General features: G+C 41.2%; 5 protein-coding genes across 10 annotated transcripts in view; 3 read left to right on the top strand and 2 right to left on the bottom strand.

Moving 5' to 3' along the window:
• The window catches only part of LOC140278004 (transforming growth factor beta-1-induced transcript 1 protein-like), a 68,035-nt gene extending 64,708 nt beyond the window's left edge, over window positions 1–3,327 (bottom strand). For 4 of the 5 annotated variants that reach the window (XR_011909174.1, XM_072372881.1, XM_072372884.1 and 1 more), the window contains exon 1: window positions 3,084–3,327. Coding sequence is in view for 2 of the 5 variants with exons in the window: in XM_072372881.1 (XP_072228982.1) it covers window positions 3,084–3,096 (13 nt within the window). In the remaining 3 variants the exon portion in view is untranslated. The remainder of the gene's footprint in view (window positions 1–3,083) is intronic. The other variant, XM_072372882.1, reaches the window with a different exon arrangement.
• A 1,821-nt stretch (window positions 3,328–5,148) lies between these two features.
• On the bottom strand, window positions 5,149–11,542 carry LOC140278005 (elongin-B). The gene is made up of 4 exons (XM_072372886.1): window positions 11,462–11,542; window positions 8,944–9,078; window positions 8,598–8,706; window positions 5,149–6,215 (listed from the first exon to the last, which is right to left on the bottom strand). The coding sequence occupies exons 1-4, from the start codon at window positions 11,462–11,464 to the stop codon at window positions 6,103–6,105; spliced, it is 360 nt and encodes a 119-aa protein (XP_072228987.1). The 5' UTR covers window positions 11,465–11,542; the 3' UTR covers window positions 5,149–6,102.
• Window positions 11,543–11,611: 69 nt separating this feature from the next.
• Window positions 11,612–16,781, top strand: pkmyt1 (protein kinase, membrane associated tyrosine/threonine 1). The gene is made up of 8 exons (XM_072373832.1): window positions 11,612–11,711; window positions 12,804–13,220; window positions 13,646–13,883; window positions 13,981–14,260; window positions 14,368–14,474; window positions 14,573–14,745; window positions 15,225–15,442; window positions 15,663–16,781. Exons 2-8 carry the CDS (start codon window positions 12,846–12,848, stop codon window positions 16,012–16,014), a joined length of 1,743 nt encoding a protein of 580 aa, XP_072229933.1. The 5' UTR covers window positions 11,612–11,711; window positions 12,804–12,845; the 3' UTR covers window positions 16,015–16,781.
• A 1,227-nt stretch (window positions 16,782–18,008) lies between these two features.
• On the top strand, window positions 18,009–20,473 carry LOC140278567 (uncharacterized). Its single transcript, XM_072373605.1, has 3 exons — window positions 18,009–18,256; window positions 18,898–19,088; window positions 19,196–20,473. Exons 1-3 carry the CDS (start codon window positions 18,204–18,206, stop codon window positions 20,104–20,106), a joined length of 1,155 nt encoding a protein of 384 aa, XP_072229706.1. The 5' UTR covers window positions 18,009–18,203; the 3' UTR covers window positions 20,107–20,473.
• A 1,826-nt stretch (window positions 20,474–22,299) lies between these two features.
• On the top strand, window positions 22,300–24,669 carry LOC140278168 (sesquipedalian-1-like). Of its 2 annotated transcripts, XM_072373105.1 has the most exons (4): window positions 22,300–22,451; window positions 22,867–22,977; window positions 23,174–23,477; window positions 24,050–24,669. In XM_072373105.1, exons 2-4 carry the CDS (start codon window positions 22,897–22,899, stop codon window positions 24,475–24,477), a joined length of 813 nt encoding a protein of 270 aa, XP_072229206.1. In that variant the 5' UTR covers window positions 22,300–22,451; window positions 22,867–22,896; the 3' UTR covers window positions 24,478–24,669. The 2 variants fall into 2 exon arrangements, with proteins under 2 accessions (XP_072229206.1, XP_072229205.1); XM_072373104.1 differs by lacking the exon at window positions 22,300–22,451 and having other exon boundaries at window positions 22,761–22,977.
• The last annotated feature ends 392 nt before the right edge of the window (window positions 24,670–25,061 follow it).

The following is a 25,061-nucleotide window of genomic DNA, read 5'->3' as shown; positions in this document are numbered from 1 at the left end:
GAAACAATGGCAATCCAAAGGGTTTATCTGCTCACTTGAGGTGGTTTGCTTGTTTCAAAGACAATTTGATGCACGTTAGGGAAATGGACACAACTATGCAAATTACACCTGACCCGGCAAAGATTGAAATAAGGAGACTTCCAGTCTGAGTCAGCAAACATTAAACTCACTTGACTGTGATATACGATATCCCAGAGATTAAATTTAATTCCTGAAGAAGCAAAATATTTTTTTTTGTTCTTCCTCAAGGTTTGTTTCCATTTAGGACAACTACTTCTTTTACTAAATTACAGCTACTAGCAACATGACTTTTTCCACTAACCCTCAAATTTGCTTCACTGGTGAAAGGAATTCCAGAAAGTGGGTCATGCAACAGGACAACAACCATCAGCACACATTTAGTTTAGATTAAAGAGGTATAAACTGAATGTTTTTTTTCACAGTTATGTAATAATGGATTCCCTAAATGAGGATCAGTTGCAATGTTTTTGTCTCAGTTGTTTATTTAGAAAAAGAGTTTGTATTATAGTCGAGCATTTCAGTCATTTTTTCACACAGATCCTGACAAATTTTCAAGAACCACTTTCTAATAGCGGCAACTGGCAAAAAAACATCACAGACATATCAAAGTAATAGGCCTGATTTTCTTTTATTTTTGAGCCGTTAAGTACTAGATCCAACAACTCCTATGATGACTCAGAGTAAAAACTGTCAGCAGATTCTCGTTTGCAAACATAGCCCACATTATACAGACCTCAGGCCTCCAATTTGTAATGCAGACCGTCTGCAATGAAACTCTAGTGATCAGAAGAGATGGTCATGTCTATAACCTGTGAGCATTTTACACCTGGTTCTGTGGGGGTTGAGATGCTGTTCGCTCACTGTCAAACACTGCATTCATTACAATAGAGTTTTACAATACTGAATGACAACTTCAGCTGATGTGAGGCATCTGTACTTATTTGGTTTTCTGGCACATCTGTATTACGAAGTGCCAAGTCAAATAAATCCCAGTCTTAATCACGGCAGGGAAACAGATGTGAATGCTCCTCACAGATCAGTGAGAAATCATTGACAATTATGATAAAGTGAACGTGATATGAGCTTCTTCCAAAGCCACAGATTAAATGCCGTAAGCAAACTATTTTTAGAGACTATCTTATCGTGATTAGTGAAATGATCATCAGTTTAGCTCTGTCCAAGTTTGCATAACACTACTACTATTTTCCTCCTTGGAGCAGCAGAGGGTTCCCATGCTAACTCCCAGGTTGGTCTTGTTCAGTGAACGTTCTAGGACAGAATAAATATGCACACTGACAATCACAGAAAAAAAAGAAAACTATTTGACTGGGAATCAGCGTTCTAATTAGTGTTCATCACTTATATCCATAGTTATTTTTGCTTTTTTTTTCCATTTTGTTTGCATTATGAAGAAATTCTAATCAAAAAGTTCAATTTTGTGGGTTTTGATCATATCACATGGTCTTTATTGTCAGATGGAAGCACATATGCTGAAATTTCCATTTCATTCTGAGCACTTAAAACATATGTTCTCTTGTTAGCGTTGATTTTCTTGACTTTCAAAACCGCAGTTGAGACATATGCACTTCTTCCATTTCAAGCAGTCACTGAATGAACCCCTGCTTCTCTAATTCTGCTGTTACTGAACTGCTATCATGAATGTTTGAGCCACATTTGACCTCTTGTTGGATCCTGTTTTCTGCGTTACTCAGTTATGAGACATGAGGGATCTTAACATCACCAGCCTTGGTTCAGCACTGTGGTCATCTCTGACCCAGATGATTCACACTTCTGGTACGGCCATGTGTTGAGAAGCTTCTGCATAAACAACTCGCCCTCGTCTAGCCTGCTGAGTCTCTCTGTCTCTTATGGAATCTAAGAGACTGCACATATAAGGAGCTGAACTTCTCTCAATGGGAATTATGACCATATTTAGCGCTGCCTGCCAACTTGTTTGTCTTGGCGATAGGCCTTTCTGACAAGTGGTCTCACTCTCTGAAAGCCTCACCAGATCCAACACATAAACTCACAACACTGCTGAACAACGGCATAAACCGAGTCTCAAACATGGCCACAGTCTGACTAACACTCACTCATTCACCCAAGTAACTCGGCCTCCACTGTGTGCAATCCGATCCAGATGTGCCCAGATGTGCTTGGCTACATCTTGCCATTCCTTCTCCTGAAAGGCACAAATACCTGATCTCTAAGGTGGAGTTTTTGAAGAAAAGAAAGAATCCACAGGGAGCAAATGGGCAGCTGACGCAAAAAACCTTTTTTTATTTTCCTTGAACTCTGTGGCTTTTCAAATAGCAGCGTTGCTCTGGGGCTATTTCAGGGCCTTTCTGACACAGCTACTCCAAAACACAAAAAGCCAGCTTCTCCTGATGTTGTTTTGTAGAGGGGAAAAAAGAGCACCAGTCCGTAGAAAAGAAGATGCTCCCCGATGCTGGACACAGTCCTCTTTGATGTTTTCAATGGGCGGCATCCTGTTGAACATTATGCAGCTTTTTCTCTCTATTCCCGACTTGTTAATGTTCGTTGATGGAGAAGCTGTGGATCCCTCTAAATCTAATTTACAAAGAACTTATTGAGTTTGCAGGACATGCATGAAAAAGTCGGCGGCGGTCAGGCAGATGCAGAGTAATATGTTGTTTTATGTCTCGCTTGTGTGTGTGCATGTGTGGCTCTTGTGAGGGTAAAACATGATGCTGCAAGTCTACTTTTCAGAATTCTAGCAAACTGTGGAAACACACAAAGAAGGATCAGTACAGCAGATGTGAAAGGATATCACAAGAATTAATGTTTCGGGGTTTTTTTGGTCAGATAATAAGTTGCTCCAGGAGTTTCCATTGCTTCTTTGTCTCAAAGGGGTTTAAATTCCCTATATTTCAAAGCCTTAGACGTGCCATTGTGAGAAAAGAACTGAACTCTGTGACTGCCAGAACCAACAGAGACCCTATTTCCTCTGTTTGGGTACACCACCCCTTCCCACAGATCCCTCCAAGATATTCCAACGTGTAGTTAGAAATCATGAAACGAAGAGCAGCTGTTTTTCTTACCCAAATCCTCCATGATATGGTATCAGCCGACTGTTTTCCTCTTTGAGACACAACCCGGGCAGCATTAATAAGTGGTGATGGCCGTATATCAGAGCTGGATAGGCAGTATCGGCGCTATTGTCTGCGTCGGTCCTGAATAACTTCTTGGACACCGTTATCCGCCAAGAGAACAGGAGGAGGAGGAGGAGGAGGAGGAGGAGAGGGAGGGCGTCCCGTTTCTTTCTCCAACTCTCTTCCTGTGTAATGCCTACCAGGACTTGAGACCGGAGAAGGCGTAGTTAAATAAATGTGGTAACAAGCCCACATCCCCTCCCTCGCCCTGACACAATACGTCATCCTGGACATTCCTGCTCCATATTTGGGGTAGAAAATTAAGATTCAGAGGTTCTTTGATACCAACAAACGTGAACCAAACGTGCCGTTTTTACGCGAGGAGGTAAATGTGAGATTAGTGACGCACTGGTATGTATTGGGAGTGATCTTTCACATTGGGCCAACACCTCGTTTTCAAAGTGGGCATGTGAGGAGAGCAGCTGGGTTTCCTCTCGCCAGTAAGCGCACAGAGACGCGAACAGGGTAATAAAAAAAATGCTTTAATTTCAGTCAACTTTCGGTGAACTTTGAATAAAAATGGGGACAAATTTTATTTCTCTCCATGTTTAATGTTTTTAGTTGGACTTTTATTCAATTCTGGACAATAAAAGAAAAAAAATGAAGAAATATTAAAAATGATTCGAGACACGATCGTCCAAAAACAAGAAGCTTTTCCACTATAGCCGGATGTGTGTGTTAACACTTTTTGTAAGTCTACCCTCATATGACTCTCACATTCACATTAATATACAGGATTGGTCGCCGTAATCGCTCTCCCGTCGACAGTCGACTTTTAACACAAATTCACGTTAGCTTTAATAACACTTCTTTATTTTTTAAAAATTGCATCACTTCCTCCTGTTTGCTCATAAAGAACTCTCTTTGTGGCCGGAGAAAAAAAACCCGCATACAAGTTCAACCACTTTATCTGTAGTTATTTAGATGCAAATAACGGATGTCGATCAACAGCATACAAATGAAGGCTAAATGAACCCTCTTGTTGCTTCTCAAGTTCCCATCAGATAAGTAAATCACAGTGCATGTAGAAGCTTGTAACATAGATTCAGAAAGCCTGTGGTCAGAGAGCAATCCATTGTGGGAGCACAGGAATTATTACACTTTAATGCAAGCGGCGAGGCAACATAATTATTGCAACAAAACCTAATAAATATGAACAAAATCTAAGCTATTGCAGTCAAACTTAAGTTTAATTTAATATGGCTCTATCCTATTTATAAGAAGTTCTTCTATTGTCCATGACAACTCACCTTAATGGCTGACTGACTCAGAAAATTTCATTTATTAGTGACAATTATCAACAGTTCAGCAACAGCGCCGCCCTAGTGGCAGCCTGCTGCAGCAGCTCTGGAAATTGTCTTTTATTTCGGTATCTTCTAGACATTTTCCAAAGAGTTGATTTTTGTGTGAGGATGGGGATTTTTTTTATTTTTTAACACTAGTTTGAAAGCTGTGCTTATTGAAGGCTTTCTGCAGGTACATTCTGGCACTTGTTAGCATCTGTTATGGTACGTAACCATGGCAACGCAAAGCTATTTCCTGTGAGAGCAGCAGACTGAGCTTTTCAAAGCCCATATAATGCCTGGAGTTAAGAGCCCAAATCCAGATGAGTTGAACAGGAAATATTGAGGATACAGAGCTGGAATAAAATGGAGAGAAGGAAGAGGGTTGGGGGGGGCTCATGGGAAATGTGACATCCCTGCCAAATTAAATTGCCAAGCAAAAAGACCCCAATCCATTAATTTTAATCTCTTAAAATTTCAACCACACCTTACTCTCTGCTACGCTTAAATATTTCAAGTTTTTCTACTGCTTTTTTTTTAGTCTATTTTGTTACATATCCATAAAAATAACATATTAATAACAATAATTCCACAGTAGTATGATTTTCAATTCTCTAGTATATATTTCATGTCGACAGAAGCTGGTTTCAAACAAAAATCAGTCAACAAAGTAAAAAACAAAACAGGAAAAACTTTTTAATTCGGCAAGCTCACAGTTACAAGCTATGTTTGTGTGACGGAGGTGGTGGTGGTGTCACAATGTTTGTGACGTGACGTATGCATTTACAAAGTTGACACAAGAAAAAGCTCCTCATGTTTTTTGTTTTTTTTTAACTGTATGTCACAGACAAAATGTCCTCTGACCAAAAACATCCCTCTGCTGTCTAAGAGGTAACCCGCCTTTGGTCTCAGTGCATGAAACACAACAACGGACTGACAAGTAAAATATACTAAAGAAACAAAACAAACAAAGAAACAAAAAAAAAAAAAAAAAAAAAACAACAACAAAAACTTGGCAAGGATGGTCTTTCCAGGTATGAAGCTGAATCAGAAATGTACAACAACAACAACAAAAAAAAACTGTCTGCATCAGACCAAGTAAAATAATCAGTGGTCGGTCTGTTTCTGGGGAAAAAAAAAGCCTTTGCTTTGAAATTGTTCATGCAGTTTGCTAAATTGGAATACTGAACTCTTACCCATGCATGTTACTTCTAGAGCACTGTGACACACGACTATGCCTCCACCTCCTCCAAAATGTTAATGATAATAATTAGATTAACGCAAATACACACACTTACACACGCACTCGTACTTTTCCAAACCAACGTTTCCTCTCAGAAGTTTGAGCAAGTTGGTGCTTTAGAGCAAATTCAAGGAGCTGGACTGCATGTGACGTGGAAACCGGAGATTAAAGAAAAAAAGATTTGTGAAGTAAATTTGGGTCGGGGGCGAGAGTGCTGATATGATAGCATGAAGGTAACATGGATAGGCTTGGTTACCTGTTATTCCCATCCACCATATTAAATTATATTACATATGCACCACCCCGCTACTTCCTCACTGCAGTTAATCCACACACACCCACTCCCATCCTTCCCTCCATTGCTCGCCTCCTCCCGCTGCTATCACTGCACCGCCTGCTCATTGGCAGTGCTACCGGAGTCCTGAGGCTTCATCACATCGGGGAGTTCTGGGGGGCTGGAGAAGGCCTCGATGTGCAGCTGCTCGAACATCTCATCTGTAGGGCAGAGGAGGTGGAGAAACATGAGCACCATCGTGACAGCGGAGTTTAAAGTGGCTACATAAGTCATGTTAAGACAGCTGCCGCGGTGAACTCTGACAGTAGAAAGTGTCTGGAGGAGTACAAATCAACTCAAATAGTTGTTTAAGTCACTTAAGAACAAGCTTGAAAGCAACAGTAGTCACACAGTGCGAGGGCTTTGGACATAGGTCAACACGTTTTAACACGAGTAAGAGCGTGATGTGGACTTTCTTTAATATGATCAAGGAAAAATCTAAAACTTTGGGAATCACACCTTCCTGACACTCATAAACAGGTTAAAATCCATCTCGAACTTCACTTCTAGATGTTTTACATTAAAATTACATTAATGCGCCCCCCCCCCCCGGGTCCAACATCTCCTTCAGAGACTCCAAAAAACAGAGATTTCTTTATCCAACAGAAAAAAAAAAGAGCAGAATCCAGCAGAGAGAGCTACAGAAACATTTTGATGGTGAACATTCAAACCAGACATGAGCCATAATCTTAATGGAGCTTAAAAAATAGGTGAGAGATGAAAAACAACACGACATATCACACCATGTCATTAGTCATTTTACAAAAAGTCTACAATGCGGAAGCGCTGTGTGAAAAATTTACTTCATCCCATTATTTATATATATATATATATATATATATATATATATATATATATATATATATATAAAGCTTGTAAACCAACTTTAGCAGGAATAACTTGAAGCAATAATTTCCTGAATGATGAGGGTCTCACATCATTATGGAATCTTGCTCCACTCATCTTTACAATGCTGCTTTATTTAATTGAGGCTGGCGGGCTTTCATTTATACACAGCTCTCTTAAAGTCCTACCAAACACTTCAATTAGGTTGAGGTCTGGACTTTGACTTAGCCATGGAAACATTTTAATTCTTCTCTTTGTCAGCCGTTCTGTTATAGATCTGTTGCTATGCTTGGGATCGTTGTTTGTTATTTTGGCCACGCTGTCAAACAGATGGCCTCACTTTTGGCTCGAGAACACTCTGATATACAGAGGGGTTTATAGTCAACTTAATGTCTGCAAGGTGCCCAGGTCCTGAGGCTGTAAAACAAGCCAAAATCCTCACCCCTCAACCACCAGGCTTGACAGTCGGTGTGAAGTGTTTGTGCGGATATCGTGTGCTTAGTTTTCTCGAAACATCTCCCCATTCTTGTTCAGTCTTGCTCCAATTGCACCATCATGAACTTTAACATTTAACATGCTTACTGAGGCCTGCAGAGTCTGAGATGTAGCTCTGGTTTCTCCCAGTTTCTCTGAGAATTTCACAGTCTGACCTGGGGGTGAACTCGGTGAGACGCCCACTCCTAGGAAGATTGGCATCTGTCTTGAATGTTTCCCACTAGTGAATAATATATCCAACTGTAGAATGATGCGACTAAAAATAGTTTGAAAATGGCCTCATAACCCTTCCGAGACAGAAGGGCAGCAACGTTTGCTCCTAAAAGGCCGATGCTGGTGATTTTCTTCCATGACGTTGCGTTATCTCACAACTGAATGCTCCAGACCAGCAAAGTGTAAAAACGTCTGCTTTTATAGAGGCGCTCACACGTGGCAACGATCAGCTAATCAACTGCATTTGATCTACCCTCTTATTTGCTATGAAAGCAGTATGTCCTGACAGGTAAAACCTATCTTGCTCCAGATGACAGTACTTGCAGCAGCATCCCTTGTAAAACTATGCAGACAAAAACATTTAAAAAGAGTGAACAATATGAATTTTGCAAGCTTGTGTGGTGGGTACGAATAAGGTGAACAACTTCTGCTGTGTGGGAATAAAAAAAAGGACCTTTTGTCTACAGTAACATTGTCTTGGTTACAATCGACATGCACACATACACACAAAAAAGCAGGAATTATTTTCTATGAGGGTAGTTAAAGTATAATTTGTGAAATGCATTTTAATGGGGAAGTAAAGCACTGGATGAAAAAGATGTGGCAGATTGAGGTTGAATTGATACAACTGCCAACAAGAAAAGACTTTACAGCGCAGACTAAAAGAACGAGTTAAAGTAGTCATTAATCGCAATTATCTGCTGACATCTGCAGCCGATACTGATCTGAGGGTAGAAATGAGATCAATGCAGATTAACTGGAAAAAAGAACAATTACTTTCCATTGATTGTGCCAGTAATTTCCCCGACAAAAAGCCCAAAACAAGACCTGTAGAAAGTGTCCTTAATCAACAACAAAAAAATAAATCAGATAAAGTTATAAAATATGCAGACAGACAGGTAATGCTTGTTGTACCAGAGAGAAATGAGCTATTATGCGGAAACATATCTGATCTGGAGAAGCACACGAATAGCGTTTGCATAACCCACCATTTATACGGAAGGCCAGACCAACTGTGGCTGGTGCTTGAGGTCTGGCAGTCTGGTTGGTGAATCCACAGTCCCCCAGTGTTTTGCTGTCCTCTAGCAACTGATCATCCTGAGGGGAAAAGGTTGAAGATGTCAGAAAAATCAAAAACATTCCAAAAGGCCTTAAAGTGTAGGAATCTGACCTTTTTTTCATTAACTTAAAAAAAGTCAGTTTGTTTGACATATACATATATATGTGTGTGTGAAAGACACTTTGAACCTGACTGGTAAGATCCATCACATTCATTTTACCCAACTAACCATGCTTAGGGCTCTCTTATGCCTTAGAATCTGGGACTTAACTCACTTTGTAAAGCCTCTGGTCCTCAGGTGGTCTTTTAAGAATTCCTTCAACAATACGCTTCAGCTCATAGACAGTGGTGGACTCCTTAGCATCTGTGAAGATGGTGGTCTTGTGACGCCGGATCATTAGGAACACATCCTGGAAGATAACAGGCACACGATTATGTGTCAACGGTGGATGGAATCTTTTTATTTTGGTTTCACTCTAAGATAAGGACTACGATTAATTACAAATTCGAACAGCTTGTTCTTTGGTGACTGTTTAATATATCTAATCTGAATGTAAATGAAGAGTTTCTTATTCAGAGGAGCGTTGTTTAAGCTTGTGGTTTTAACAGGTGTCGGTTTCTCATAGATTTACTCAAAAACCAAACGTGTCTGAAACAGGTGCTGGTCCTTTCCTCTTCAGCACTGGACCTCCTCTCTTTTTTCAATACTAAGAAATAAAGACCACACAACAACTAAACCTTTTGTGAAAAAACATGACTAACCCATACTGTGGTTGTTAGAAGTCCCCTTCAATGGGTGTGTCAAGTCCACATAGCTATGCCATATTGATATTTTCTCAAGGATATTAATATTGCAATAATATCCAATTTCAGTATACGATGTAACCCTACCACATACAAACATATAATGTTGAGATGATCCAGTTAAGCATTTCCTGAGTCTAAAACCAGGCAGCCTAATGGTCTTTGGTCTCTAGGTCCGAGAACCAATCTTTAAAGACACAGTTGGTTTTATCATGCTATATTCTACTTCCTCGCTCAGCATCCTCTATCAGATCCACCATAATAACCTCTACACTATGGATGAGTTAACTGCACAGAGATTATCTTTCAGTAACTTTTGTCAGATGGCGTTGCAGTCGTAAAATCTGCCTGAAGTTGGCACATGGTCTAAACGGTCTGATGTTCAATCATAATCTTTGGCGCACTTAGCAGTCTGACAAAAGAAACAGAAAAGTATGCGAATGAAAGCAGCTTCGCTGTATTATCATACAGTTACGCTTTGCTGTTCTTACAAGAAGATGGAATTTATCATGATTTCATCCGAGTGCATTCGTTCAAGTTTGAGAAGCTCGATTTCGGTCAGATTAACATGTTAGCATACATTTTACAAGACCGGTTTTTGGCAGACTAACACAGCAACATGCTATTTTCTCGTGTCTTGTCAATCTGTTCACTGACATCTTTTCCTCTCTGTTTCTTTTGACAAGCATATCTCTTGATTAACTTATGCCACAATGTAGTATGTGTTTTATGTCTGTTTGTGCGCATGTATGTATGTATGTCAAAGCATGACAGATGCAAAACTGCTTGTAGCCCTTAATCGGGTATGGTGCAATAAGTAGAAACTTTTATATATAAACTGTATTCTATCCATTTTCATATAAACACAGAAAAATGAGCTCAGCCAGAGGGATTTAGCGACAAAATTTATGTCACACAGGCCTTGCTTAAGCAGACACTGAAACAATGAACTGGCTCGATAACAATTTCAGTTTACCTCCATAGCGGTTGTTTGCTTGTTATCCATCCAATCTTAAAGTTTCAAAGTTCATGATTCCTTAAATTATCCCCAAACAAACGTGTGTGATATCTTTTTTAATGTGCATAGTTTAGCATTGTTTGAAAGTTCAAGGATTCATAGTGAGCTGGGTGCACTTTTCTTTTTTTTTCTTCACACCCCTCAAACCCAGCAAAATAAAACAGAAAACAAAAACCAGACACAAACTAGGATCTAAGAGTAAATTCTGTAAGGTTTTGTTGAATCAGCAGGGATCGATTTTACAGTAAAAATGCTGACCAATGAAAATTTTAATGTTTGAAAAGGAAAATACAATGGCTTGAAAGCTTTACTGCATTGTTTTCCACTATATTATGAACTGTCAGTAACTGAACTTTGTGTTTTCCCCTTTACATAAAGGCATTTACCACAACTAACTAATGCAGGTGATCAACAGCAACAAAAAAAAAACAAAAAACAGCATAAACTAAAAAAGAAAAATCAGTGTAGTTGAACATTTCTGAGGGGAACATTCCCGTACCCACCGCTTAAAGAGTCACAAGAAACAATGGATTTTAACGCAGATAATTCATTGATGGGGTCGTAAATAATACCGAGCAGATACAAAGCAGACGTAGCTGTGAGCTAGCTCGAAATCAACCCTGACTACTCAAAACTAGGCCTAAATGTTGAAATATCAGGCTCTGTATTACTGATAATGACAATATTATCAGATTCCCTGACTGGCTAGCTTGTTGGATTAGTCAAGTGGCTAACCTTACATCGTTTCCTAGATTAGACAAACTGAGTTAACTCGTTAGCAACACCGCCAGTAACAGATGGAGGAGCGAAGCTAACACAACAAGCTTAGCTTTAGCAGGCTAACAAAAACAAAGTGAAAATAACACTTCTGTAGCTTTAATCTCGTCAAATATATCAATAATAGTTATATGATTATTTCTATATAGACGCTTTTCTCACAAAATAATACATAAATAAATGAATAAAGTTACCATTTCAAGTGATCAGCTAGCTAGCCAGTTACGCCAGCCCTATGAGTTTTGCAGCAGAAACCCAGACTGCACCACTGGCGGATATTGCGCAATGCACGTATTCACGGCAGGCAGTTACGCAGCACTGCGTAAAAAAAATTCAGAATTTGGCGCGAGGCGTTTACAAACTTGCTGAATGTACACGCAGATTTGGACGCAGCGACTATCTGAGCCTCTCTGTCTTGGAAACTGGCGTTAAAACTGGATTATGGTTTGTATGGTAACACTGCCTTATTTGACTTTGCTTAAAGCCAAATTCTCAGTGACACTAAGCTATTTGACCTCAGGGCAGTTAGCTAGCAACGTTATGTGTTTGTTGTTAATCCGCCCATGGTTAATGTTAGCCAAAATGTATTTTGCGTAGATGACAGTAGTGCCAGCAAAAACTGAACAGTATTGCTGTTTTAAATACTGTGAACGTTAGCCATTGTCAAGTTAGAAATATAACTCTAAATGGACATGTTGCTGATGACTGTCAGTGCGTATATATTTGACGTTGATGGCTGTCAATAGGCACGAACGAAGTAAACAACGGGCCCCTGAGCACAGACCATGCAAATGACTATTTGTGGTTGTTTTCTATCCTCTTTCAGATTTTTTTTCTGTATCTGCTCACTTTTCATTATTAATTTATTTTGTGTGTTGGCCAACGTGTCATCTATTGGTAACCTTTTTTTTTTATGTCTTGGAGGTCTTCCTGCTTGTTTTGTATCTCTTTGTGGCCCAATTTCTGTTTGTTTGCATTTTTGGCTTGTTTTCTGTCACATTTAATTTCTGATTTTAGTTGTTGTTACTTGGAAACTGGTTGGAAAGAAAGTAAAAAAACAGACACTCTTGGGCCCCTCAACCTGTTCTCAGCAGGTTCGTTCACCAATTTGTGGATTTCTGCAGGCTAGTATAACCTGCTGTGTTTTAAGCGAGGTTGTCATCTAAGTATCTAGGTGACGAGAGACCTGACATACACTCCTGTTAAACAAGATATTCAAGTTATCAGATATCTTGACAAATGAGAGTGACCAAGCTTAGATTAAGCAGTTCCTGTAATATTTCACTTTGCTTACCTTTATCACATCGAGATTGGTGCCCCCCTCCGAACAGATTTTGTCATCAAAGCTTTCAACATGCATCAAAAGTTAACTACGTCTTTCAATTCTGTGCTATTGTTCAGTGCAAATATGACAAATTAGTCATCCATACTTTTAGATGAACAAGGCTTTTGTGCATCAGCAGAAAAGAGGCGCACTGCCACTCCAGTGCAAAACTTGGCCTGTTTAATAATTTAAAAGTCTTTTTATTGTTACAGCTTGCTGTCTTCATTGAACGGGGCTGAAGAAATCTCAACACAATGTCGGTTTCAGTGGACACCACCGTGCCCAGGGTGCCTCTCCCTCTCCCAACCCACTTTTCCCACGCAGAGCAGTCCTTCTCCCTCAAAAAGCGCCGGCTCCCGTTTTCCTCATCATCTGTGTCGAACTCCTCCTGCTCCTCCCCTGCTCTGCTCTCGCACTCTCTCCCCCCACTGCCACCATCCAAGGGATGCCCCCCTCTGAGCAGGATTTTCCCCCACCACCTATCCCCTTGGACACCCCTGTCTCAGTCCTTTAGTAAATCTCCCCCTCCAAGTTCTGTATATGATCCCAGTAAACATAAGTCCTATTTCAGTCAGTGCTTTACTAATTTGGGCCTCCTGGGAAGAGGATCCTTTGGAGAGGTCTACAAGGTGAGCAGCAGAAAGATTTGTGCGCACATGCATACATAACAGGTATAAAGATATACTTTATTAGAAGTTGGCATTTCTTAACATTCAGGAAACTGGAAATTCTGCATTTTAAGCACTGGAATTTTGTGAGAAAGTTGCCATATGATACAGAGTTTTAAGTCAAGCAATGTAAGGTGCTAAGAATGGAGAATTGTGTTTAAAATGTTCTTTGACACTGGATTCAGTTGAAAGGGAGTTTAAGCCATAACAACAATATTTACCAAAGAGATCTTCAACTATTTGAATAAACTTGTTGTGGCTCCCGACCTGATTTAGACTTCTCCAAAAGCCTCCTTTTGTCATGATGACCTTTAATTTCAGGTGTTGATATGTGGGTAGAAGACAAGACTAGCGTTCTCTCTTCTTTTTTTTTCTTTTTTTTCAAGGTGCAAAGTAATGAGGATGGCCGCCTGTATGCAGTCAAGCGCTCGTCTCAGCGCTTCAGGGGTAACAGTGAGAGGAACCGAAGTTTGAAGGAAGCCAGGAACCATGAGCGTATATGTCCTCATCCTCACATCCTGAATTTCATGGCTGCCTGGGAGGAGAGCGGCCGACTGTACATTCAGACAGAGCTGTGTAGCACCAGCCTGCTGCTCCACGCTGAGAACAAGCCTCCTGGCACAGGTCTGTTTTAAAAAAAAGACCCCAAAAAAAAGTCTATTCAGATGTTTTATTTATTTATGTCATGTACATATGTTTGCTTTTGTTTGAAACGTCTCAGACGAGCCCGCAGCATGGGCCTACCTCTGCGACCTCCTATCAGCACTGCAGCACTTGCACTCTCATGGTTTTGTTCATCTGGACCTCAAGCCAGCCAACGTCCTCATCACTGACTCTGGGCGTCTCAAGCTTGGGGACTTTGGGCTGCTGCTGGAGTTCAAGCAGACAAATGCAGAGCCCGCAGAGGGAAAAGTCAAGGAAGATTTCCAGGAGGGTGATCCTCGGTACATGGCTCCTGAGCTGCTCCGTGGGGAATATGGACCTGCTGCAGATGTTTTCAGGTACATATAGAGGAAACTGATGTAATTCTGGAATATGTTTATTCAAACTGACATATAGAAGGGGAAATAATGCCTCTGTGCGTTGTCTTTTATTTTTATTTTTGAAGTTTGGGTGTTTCTATTCTGGAGCTTGCCTGTAATATGGAAGTTCCAAATGGTGGTGAGGGATGGCAGCAGCTCAGACAGGGTCATCTTCCCTCAGAGATTACCAATGGTAAGATACACCCTTGTGACCTTTTTAAAGCTCTCGCAAATTGCAGCAATATCTTGATAGAGGATGATGTGTTGAACTACTTCTATCCATATTCACAGGCCTGTCTGCTGAGCTGCAGTCAGTCCTAAAGATGATGCTGGCCCCAAAACCGTCTGAGAGGCCGACGGTGTCTGAGCTTCTGGCCCTCCCCTTTGTTCGGAAACATAGGTGGAAAAGGAACATTTATCTCATAGTTACTGAGACGATGCTGACGTTGGCCTCCCTTTGCCAGGTAATGTTTCCAGAGGGACTGCTGCCAACTGAAACTTTTCCTCATCAACCAGCGGTCACTTTTCAAAGCAAATTGATTTGAATACACTCAAAAATGTCTAATTAGGGTTAGATTTAGGGACTTTTAGACTATTTCAGCGTCTTCTTTTTCTTTCTGAAGCTTTCTGAAAAATGAAGCTACCTCTTAAATGCGTTACTTTGTGAGTAAGATCCTCTGTTTCACCGTAGTTCAGTGAGGGCAGGAGGAGCAGCACAAAAACCGCAGGGTTTCCCAATGTTAATAACAGCCCACTCGCATATTTTCATTTGATTTACATGTTTTCAGTTGATTGTCATCGCCATTGTCATATTTTTCTACAATGGCTTATTTTAATGCCTTTACCACAACTAACAAAATCTGGAATTCTGCACAGTTCCCCCTCCAGAAATGGCCTGCCTTGTCATTTTAATTTTATTTTTCTGTTGAATTTTTCCTCATAGTTTGTGGTGTGCCTTGGGTGCAGACTCCTCTCCTCCTTTCACTTGTCTTTCCTCCCCCGATGGACGAAGCCAGTGCCCTGCACTCCTCCTAAGGACAGCTGGGACGGGGATTTAACACTGTCTCTCAGTACCATGCTTACTGACCCAGGGAGTCCAGAGGATGACGCAGTCTTTCTGCATAACATAGACCGAGAGCTTTCCCCCTCCTTCTTACACAGGTAGACTCATTGCATTGATCGGTTGATGTTTTGTGAAGACTCTTGTCTGTTTTTTTTATTTTTTTATTATTATTTTAGTGAAGAACAGATGATTTCCCTTTCAGAGATAGCAGTACATAAAAGTGTGTGTGACTGCTTCCTTTGCTTCTACCTGGAGTTAAAAGTGTTTCTCCTGTTAAGATCCCTTGTTACATTTTTCCCTTTTCCCACTTTTCGTCAGGGTCAGATCCAGACTGTCCGTGGAGAGCACATCCACTCCTCTTCCGGGTTCGCCGATACACAGCCGTCAAAGTCCTGCCCACGCGTCCACTTGCTCAGTCTTGGGTGACTGGTCCTCCTGTAACTTGGCCCTGACCCCCTCCAGCATCCATTCAAATGGTTCCTGCCTCACACTAACACCCAGCGCGAGCCCCATACACGCCGAGCGTCATACAGCCTCCTCATCCTCCAAGTCCTCAGAGCGATGCGGTCACAGCTGGGTTCGAGCTGAGGAGGCCGTAACCCGACCCAACTTTGAACCAAAGAACCTACTCAGCCTGTTCGAAGAAACCACTCTAGAGGGACATCCATGAGTGCAACACTGCCATTTTACCTGCATGAACAATTTCTTCTTTTTTTTTCCTCTATATGTCAGGCAAAGATGACCCAATGTATGATGTATACTATTGACTTTATATGAACTGTTCAAACTGCTGCCAGTTCTACAACAGCTTATTTTAATGTGTATTTGAAAAGGAATGGGTTTAGGGAAAAAGGTTTGAATGTGTAATCAGACCTTACAGCACTTTTTTATTATTTCTGTTGCTGAACTCACTTTGCATGCTATATTCTTGAATAAGTTATCAGTAGCCTGTTGAACTCCTGAGTAATTTACCTCACGAGTCACAAAAGAGAAGGTAAGACAGACAGAAACACAGTCTAAACTTGTGCAACTTGTTGTGAACATAAAGAAGCTCAAAATGCAACTCAGAAACTCAAAAGTTTCAGCACAAATTCTTCTTTTATATCTGTGCTAGAGCTTCTTTTTTTTTTTTTTTTTCCAAACTCAGAGGGATTTAAAACTAGAAGACTTGTAGACATCAACTGAATGAATGTGGAGTTTGTTCTGTCATCACTACTAGATGGCAGTCACACACCACATACTGGATACTGGAAACCCGAAACCAGGGAAGGGGATGGTGATGTTTCCATGCCCACAGAGGTGGGCTTTGTTTTGCCTGTATTTGAGATCTGAGAAAAGCCATATGTAAATATACCAAAGAGACACATCCTTGCCGTGTCTTGCATTGCCTTTACATGAGTGAATGCAGATTAAAGCGACTGTCTGCATAAATGCTGATATTGAAATCAATCTGGAATTAATTTATGACTGTGCTTTATTCCTTTGCTTATCTGTTAAGAAAGTAGATTTATATGCCTGTGGATGTTATAAATTTAGGGTTTCCCTGTGGAATTTTGATCATATTTTCATAAATAGCTTACATATTTTCAGTATGTTAATTGGAAAGTTAAATATTGGCAAGAACCGATTACTAGATGTGAGCACATTGGTCAAAATCCCAACATTGCTCTTTGCAATTTTTAGAGATGTTCAAAATCTGAGTTGCTGATTGGGCCGAGCTTCTGTTTGCAGCTGTGCAGGAGGTTCTGGCCACAATAACAGTAGAAAAAAAGAGAGAACCAGAGTCTGAAATAGACACTGCAGGAGCTTCAACATAAGATAAACTTGGGGAGGTTTATCACCCAAAAATGGAGGAATCTTATGTTTTTTTTCAACACTCGTGTTTTTTTGCATGGAGCTTGGCGGTTAACAGCGTCGCACAGATTTCCGCAGAGACGTTCTGCCATTCTTCACAGACTTGTTTTTCAGCAGCTGTTTGCTGTTTCTCTGTGTTTTATTGGATTCAGATAAGGCAACGCACAACTCCAAGCTATAACTTCTCTTATCTCTTGTTTAGAAATTCTTGTGAGAACTTGATAGTGTGCTTTGGATGTTTTTGGGGAATATTCCTCCTCGATTAGACCTCTGTAGACAGGGAATGATGTTATCACCCAGTATTTTTGGTATATTCACAGGCATTTTCAGTGCCACGTGTGAACATCATATTCTTTGTATCGTCACACTCCCACCTCTTTGCTTCACTTTTAGGACTATGAATTTACAGTGTTTGGTCTTTGCCTGGTTCATGCCAAACGTGAGGAGGGCCATGTGACCTCAACAAATTTATCTGGGTCACATCTGACCAAAGATTAATATACTAATATTTATCAAGCTACTTTTCATGTGCTTTAGCAAAGGTAAATCTTAAAGTTTTGTTGTTTTGACTCTTCTTCAGGCTGAATGACATTACATAATGCAACATAACTGATTTCTGTGGATAACCCGAGGAAGTATTTGGTTTCTGACTGGGGAATGAAGTATCGGTTAGATTCAGTATTTCAAATGTTTGTAGTGTTGCACTAAAATTGTCATAAAAAAAAACTGAGAACATATGGATGGAATGCTTTTATTTTGAAAACAACACAGCGGATGTGAGTCTGAATATACTTCCGGAGTTCTGTTTTTTTTTTTTTTTTTGTTGCGTTTCAGAGTTGTGCTCATAGATAGTATGGTTGTGCTCTAGTAATATTATGTCCATAATTGGTCTATTTTTAGTGTTTAAATAGGCAAATTGAAGGCAAGCATTTTGCTGACACGTTAACCGTGGCCGGGGTCGTCGACCTCTGGGATGTTTGAAGGGAAAACAGCTAACGTTAGCTAATGTTGCTAACGTTAGTGACGTTGAAGAGAAGAACTTCACGAGCAGCTTGCAGGTACAACTGCCATTTAAACATGTTAAACCAGGAGACTGAGACAAGCTAAACTGTAGTTATCGGATACATGTATAAAATATTTGTATGTCCTAAATTGGTGTCGAATTCCAGAGTTTATTTTGCTATAAGATATTTACCAAGAGCTTTGACTTAATGTCAGTGTAATTCTATTGTTTGATTACAAATAAATGGCTGGAATGAGTGGAAAAGGCACACAATTGTAATTTTGTGTCATTATTTGTTATCGCTTTTCCACGTTTAGTTTTTTAAAGCCTGGGCCAAGTTAGAATGAATGTGCTAAGTTTCCTAATCTGTATGAGCTAGAAAGTTTGATAATACAGTTCTTTTAGCGCTACATTGAAATGAAATGCACGTTTATTTAATTAAATGAAATCTTAAGTATTACTTACCTGTTTTCAAGAGTAGTTCATGAAAGAGTTAAATGTTCTTGAATTCTTGCATGATGTATTGTGTAACTAGTAAATCAAAAACTGACCCCTTTTGCTGTTACATAACCAAACAGCAGAGTCAGCAACAGACTTATTCATTCATCTGACATGTCCAGTGTATTATTTTGTTTGGAGAGGAGAGTTCAATTACCCATGTGCAATTTCTTAACCCTAAGCTGGTTTTACTTTCAGGATGTCTAAACTTGAATGTTTGAACGCCCGTGTGGCCAAACTGCTGACTGAGGCTGTGCAGGAGGTTCTGGAGGTGGTGAAGGAAACGGTGTCGGAGTACCAGCAAAAAACTGTCCAGACGCTGAGGGAGAATGAGAGTCTGAGGAGAAAATTGCAGGAACTTCAGGAAAAGATACCCAAAGAAGGCACAGGTGGATTAAAGTGTTATCTTAGGATATTTCAGTTCAGCTGGAAATGTCTAAACACATTCAACACTTAACCATAAAAACATTTCTTTTTTTTTATCAAACTGTTGCAGCTCTTCTGTCTACAAGTGAGTTTTTGCCTGAAGGAAGAGATGAAGCTGAGCGGCGTCAGGAAGATTCCAGCCTAATTCAGCAGCGTAACCCTGATGGCATTCTGACAGAAGACAGGCTGATAAACAGCCACAAGCCTGACGCAGACGTGAAGCAGGAATCCAAAGAGCAAGACAACCAAATTGATACAATGCCACAAGCAGAACACGGCAAAACCCAGCTGGAGACGAGGACTTGCTTAAGGGATGATTCTGTGACGGCCCACGCGTCGCACGGAGCAAACGGGGACAACACTGCAGTCTCTCTGAACAGTGTGTGCAACTCTTACTCTGACTCTTTGCTAGAGGTACATCTGGCTGCCATTAAAAGAGAAACCCAGCCAAGCGAGTACACAGCATCAGAGCAACCGTCTACTCAAGAACAATATCCTGGATGTGTGGATTTAAGCTGCAACTCCTCTCGCCAGTCCTCTGCTGAGGCCCACAGGCCGCAAGTCAGCGCAGAGCCTTACGGGCTTGCCTTCGTCCACTCAAATCACGCTGCTCATAGAAGGCAGGGCTGCACGAGAAGCAACAGGTTTGACGGAAGGCAAATCAGAATGGAGCACCTCAGGGGAAACGACGTGCACTTGTGTGTCGTGTGTGGGAAAACGTTCAGCCGGGTCGGGAACTTAAGAATCCACCAGCGTTGTCACACCGGGGAAAAGCCGTACGGCTGTGTGCAGTGTGGGAGGCGTTTCAGCCAGGCGGGAGACCTGAAAAAGCACAAGAGGGTCCACACAGGCGAGAAGCCGTACTACTGCAGCCTTTGTGGAAAGAGTTTCAGTCGCGGCGAGAATCTCAAAAGACATCAGAGGATCCACATTGGAGAGACTTTGCAGTTACAGCAAAGATGGAGGGAGCAGCAGTCATGATTTCTCCGTCTAACAAAGGGCAGATCAATCAAATCGCCACAGCTGATCCATAGAGTATGACTTTGGTTGATATATTTTTTTTTTTGGTTCTAATCTGTGTTCTTAATCTAAGAAATGGCTGCAATGTATTTGTATTGTAAGCCACAGAATATGTAAACAGGGTATTATTATAATACTATCAACCAATGCTTTGCAACTATCTGGTGAAGCTGCACTGTCTCTATATGAGTTGGTATCTGTGCAGTGTTATTTCAGCAGACGTGGCTTGGCCAACTGTTTTGTTTTATGTTGTAGAATTTGAATTTGACACAGTGATTGGTGTTCTGAACAGAAAATAAAAGAGGAGGATGATGACACCCACTCAGAAGTTTCTGGCTCTTTTATTGTCTTTCCACTCTTTTGGGATCTGATGTAATACGGAGCAAAGCCCGGAGTGGGAACTTTGACTGCAACATCGGCTTAACAAAACAACACTGTCCCTCTGTGCCGCTCTTGATTCAGATCAAAGCTGATTTCTATCTTCGAAAAACCTTGGTCTAAAAAGTAGTGATGCTGTTAATAGTTTGCTTTGCAAAAGCCAGATCTTCTGCAAACCTCTGCATGCTGTGAATTTGGGCCACATTTCCTCCCATTTGGCTGTTTTCAGTCTTTATTGACCCCATCTTCTGGCTCTCCGCTACAACTCAGCCATCACAGAGAACCTTGTATTTACTTCCTCCTCGGTCTTGGCTTCCTGTTACTTTTAGTCAGCAGCACCCAGTGGGAACTCTCCTCTTGGTCAGTCAGTGAATAAACAACAACAATGATTTCCCTTAACCAGAGGATGCGCGGTGGGGGATGTGATACTGCTGTCTGTCATCCTCATCACAGTGCATAGCAGCAATGAGTAAAAAGGGCACTTAGAGGAAGAAAAATATTCTTCTAAAGAGTGCTCTGATGGAGGATGAGGTTTAATTGAGATAAAAAAAAAGACATTCAGTGTCATGAATTCACTTTAGGGGCCTAGATCTTCCTGAATGGAGTGTAGTACTGGTGCTGTGGGGAAATGGGTCTGTTTCATCATGTGGTTACTGATGTGAACCACATGGTCTCTGTGGTGGTCGGAGAGCAGTTCAAGATGACTGAAGCGCTTCGGTCATTCCGAAGAACGGTTCAAAAACTTGTTAACATCATTACTTCGAAGCAGGAAGTCTTGGGTTGACTTTGTTGGAGCGCACAGACCATTCCAACGTGAAGAAAATGTCAAAGATAGTGATGGAAACGTGTGAAAATCAGAACTGCGTGATTGTTTTCAGATGGATTCAATGCTCGTTAACTGTTGTTGTTGATATTCATTGCAGATTTAAGAGTAAGAGAAGTAATTCATCCATTTATTACAACCACGGACTGCTCAGTGAATGACTTCTAGAGCAAAGTGTCCTCCAGCTTGCTGCTTCACATCCCCCAGAAACTTGGTGAAATGTAATTAGTTACATCGCCTTACATGAACCCTGTTAGTCTGTTTAACATTCACCATATTTTCGGACTGGGTGATGTTTTAAGGGTTGCATTTGTGAGAGTGTTGCACATACACACTCTTGACTGAACAGACTGGATGTCGTGGTTTTACACAAAGTAACCAACACACACAGCCGCAGATTGGGAGTATTTGGCCGATGTTCACACGGTTGCATGTGCGAAGTTACAATTCAAATGCTGTTCTTTCCGCTATACTATCAGCATCCAGCCACACACATAGATGGTGGACTGTGTGTGTATCCTGTAAAGTGTTCACCAATAGAGAACAGTTCAATCAAAAGGGTCCAGATGTGCTGTAATGTACCCTAAATTGACTTCATACTACATCAAAGTTAGTTTCACCGCTTACAACAATACATGGCCCCCAAACTAATGCGATAAAATATTGTGAAATGTTGGAATAAATAGCCCATGTCAGACTGACCTCTCTGTTCTATTGTGTTTGCCCTGTTAGTTCCCATTTGATAATGACTTTCGTTTTGGAAAGTTGCGACACAGCTCGAAGTGCAATAGTAGATTTTGAAATGGGCCGCGTGTCTCCGCCAGACACGACCACAATATTACGCAATCGTCAAATGTGACGCCAGGTTTTGTGGCATTTGCAGAAGCAACATAAATAATACATGTGTAGCCTATACATTAAATGTCTGTTTTTGGAATAAAAACGCAGCGGTGAGCCACAGTAGGCAGGCTGGCTGGCTGGCTCAGAGTTGAAGTTGTTCACACTGTGTTTGCGCCGTTGAGGTGGAGCTGCCCTCACCTTCCAAACCAGGAAGCCACTGGCTGACATCCACTGGGGGGGGGACTGCAACACACACTTCGAAAAGGTAAGCAAACCAGAATCGTGTGGATGTGAGAAAATTTCGCTTCCTAATTTCCCAAACTGTATCACTTATTACAAGCTGAGACTGACTCTGAGTCACATTGTGTTGTGGAGAGACACATTCAGACGCTACCGCCTGTACAATAACCTGCGAGTTATTAATGGCGGTTTGCTTGGCACGTTTCCACCGGCACATATTAAACTATTATTTCCTGGCGAAGGAAATAAACCTCGCCAGGAAAACCTCGTTGTTTTAAAAGAGTATTCTTTAATGAGGGATGCGGAGGTGTTCCTGTGTACAAAACGGATTTGCCCTCCGGATTTGGAGCTACACTGTGTTATAAACAGTTTTGTCAGTATTAATTCCCCACAAATGTTGTGTCTGCTTGACGTGGCTTGTTTTTGTCATCCTGTGGCAGATTCTGCTTTGAACACCCTGCAATGTTGAAATGAAGATTGATGAAAAAGTTGTCAGTTATTTTGAATCTTGCAACTCACAAGTGGACAAAGAGGGTTACCTCTCCAAAAAGGTAAAGCACATTTAAGACCAGGTGTATTTTTTTTTTTTTTTTTACCTTTCAATCTTTTTTTGTTTCTTTCTTTGATTTTATTTTGAAATTAAATACATCACATACTGAGGTTCACATTTAGCAGTTCAGCTTGTGTAATCACTTGAGCACATGGGGGATTTGTAAACGCTTGAGTAACCCACAGAGTGTTTCACAGGGAGAAATAAAGACTTCCTATCAGAAGCGCTGGTTCGTGCTGAAGGGAAACCTCCTCTTCTACAAGGATCGGGCGGCCGACCGGGACCTGATTGGAGTGATTGTTCTGGAGGGCTGCACCGTGCAGCTGTGCGAGTCCGAAGAGAAGTTTGCCTTCTCCCTGGTGTGGAGCGAGCCGGGGCTGCGGACGTACAAGTTCGCTGCGGAGGACCAGGCCAGTCAGGAGAGCTGGATCAAAGCCCTGTTGTCAGCCAGCCACAGCTACCTGGCTCTGCTGGTGTTGGACATGGAGAAGAAGTACAGAGGTGAGAGACAGAGAGGCTGAGTGTCTTTATCCGTGTGGGGAGAAAGAGAGTGACCTTTGTTCTGGAGAGTTGCATCACATTTTGCAGCCTCTGCATCACATACCCAGTACACTGTGGTACAGGGCAGGCTGACAAGATCATCTCATAGAATCAGGCAGTTTAGACACACTGATTTTCAGACTTGGTCTAATTGAAGCTGATAAACTAAAAGCTGTACACTAAAAGTTTAATTGTTTAGGCTTGAAGCTAACTTTTTTCTCTGAATGGGTAATTGGGCCTCTGTTAAGAAGATTGTTTCACTCTCACTTTCACTTACATAATGCTTGGTAGGAAACTATACATGCAGGATTTTCAGGGGTATTAAAACCTTTTAAAGACTAGCTGCATGTGAATTATACAGGTGGAAGACAGAGTGGTTGCATTGGTTGAAAATTGATTGTAGGTCTGGCAGTTGGAGCAGTTCCTCTTCTGAACCAACAGCCATCTGCCCAACACATGCGATGTCAGCGGCTGCAGCCCTTGCGTTTGATGGGACGCTTTTGTTAATCCATCTTTCTTTGCGTTTTCCTTAGATGCATTAGATGCGTTTCCCGGCGAACCAGGCAAAAGTTTCACGATGCCGAACTTCAGCACAGCTCCGGCAGACCATCAGGCGGCCTACCTAAGCGCCCGCTCTTCAACCCTGTCTCTGTATACAGCACAAGCAGCAGGGGCAGCACCCAGTCAACTGCTTCAACCTCAGTCCATATCATCGTCCAGAGCCACGAGCAAGAGATCACCCAAACTGTGGCCCAAGAGGAACGCGAATGTGGCGCCTGCAAGCACCCCCCCTCTGCCCGTGGTGGAGTACTCAGGCTTCTGTTTAGGCACACAGGAGGATTTTAGTAAACTGCATGAAGATTTTGGAAAAGAGATAAAGGAACTGATTGCTGATTGGTCAAAGAGAGGGCATGTTGGTGAAGGTGTGCAGGAAGAAAACTTGATAGATTTTGGATTATAGATGTGAAGTTTAAAGTTTGATTATTAAAATTATGTTAATATAAAGGTACAATATTGTGAATATAAACTGTAGCGGTTTTGTTTAGATATTTCCTAATTAGTTGTTCCAACAGCATACTGTGTTTTTTTTAAACTTTTTTTTTTTTTTTACTTCTTACATGTTAAATTTATCAATAAATGATGCAAATTCCTCTGTGGCTCTGACTTTGTCGCGCATCACCTTTTCAGCCTTCCAGGAAACGTGTAAGAGCGGACATGTGGACAACGTCCAATTTAAAGTCAGAAACTGTGATGGGAAATGGGAAACTTTTTTAGTGCCTGTTGTTGTGTGTAAAGACGCATCCAGGTGACATGAAACCGCAACCTTAAATGTTTTCACATTTGAGCCTGACCTTATTTTTGTTTATATCTCAACCTAACCTTGTCTTTTTGATGTGTCACCATAACCAAGTGTGACCGACGGCTACACCCGAAAGTGAAGGGTCTTGGATGGATGAGTTCCATGGGACACGGACTTGATTCTCTTGTCTTACCTTTCAAAGTGTAACAAAGTGCTTAAAGGTAAACCTAGGCCTGTGATATTTT

The sequence above is a fragment of the Leuresthes tenuis genome, unplaced genomic scaffold (genome assembly GCF_036924035.1).
Source record: "Leuresthes tenuis unplaced genomic scaffold, fLeuTen1.0.hap1 SCAF_20, whole genome shotgun sequence".
NCBI classification, from domain to species: domain Eukaryota; kingdom Metazoa; phylum Chordata; class Actinopteri; order Atheriniformes; family Atherinopsidae; genus Leuresthes; species Leuresthes tenuis.
This window is presented reverse-complemented; position numbering and strand designations above follow the sequence as displayed.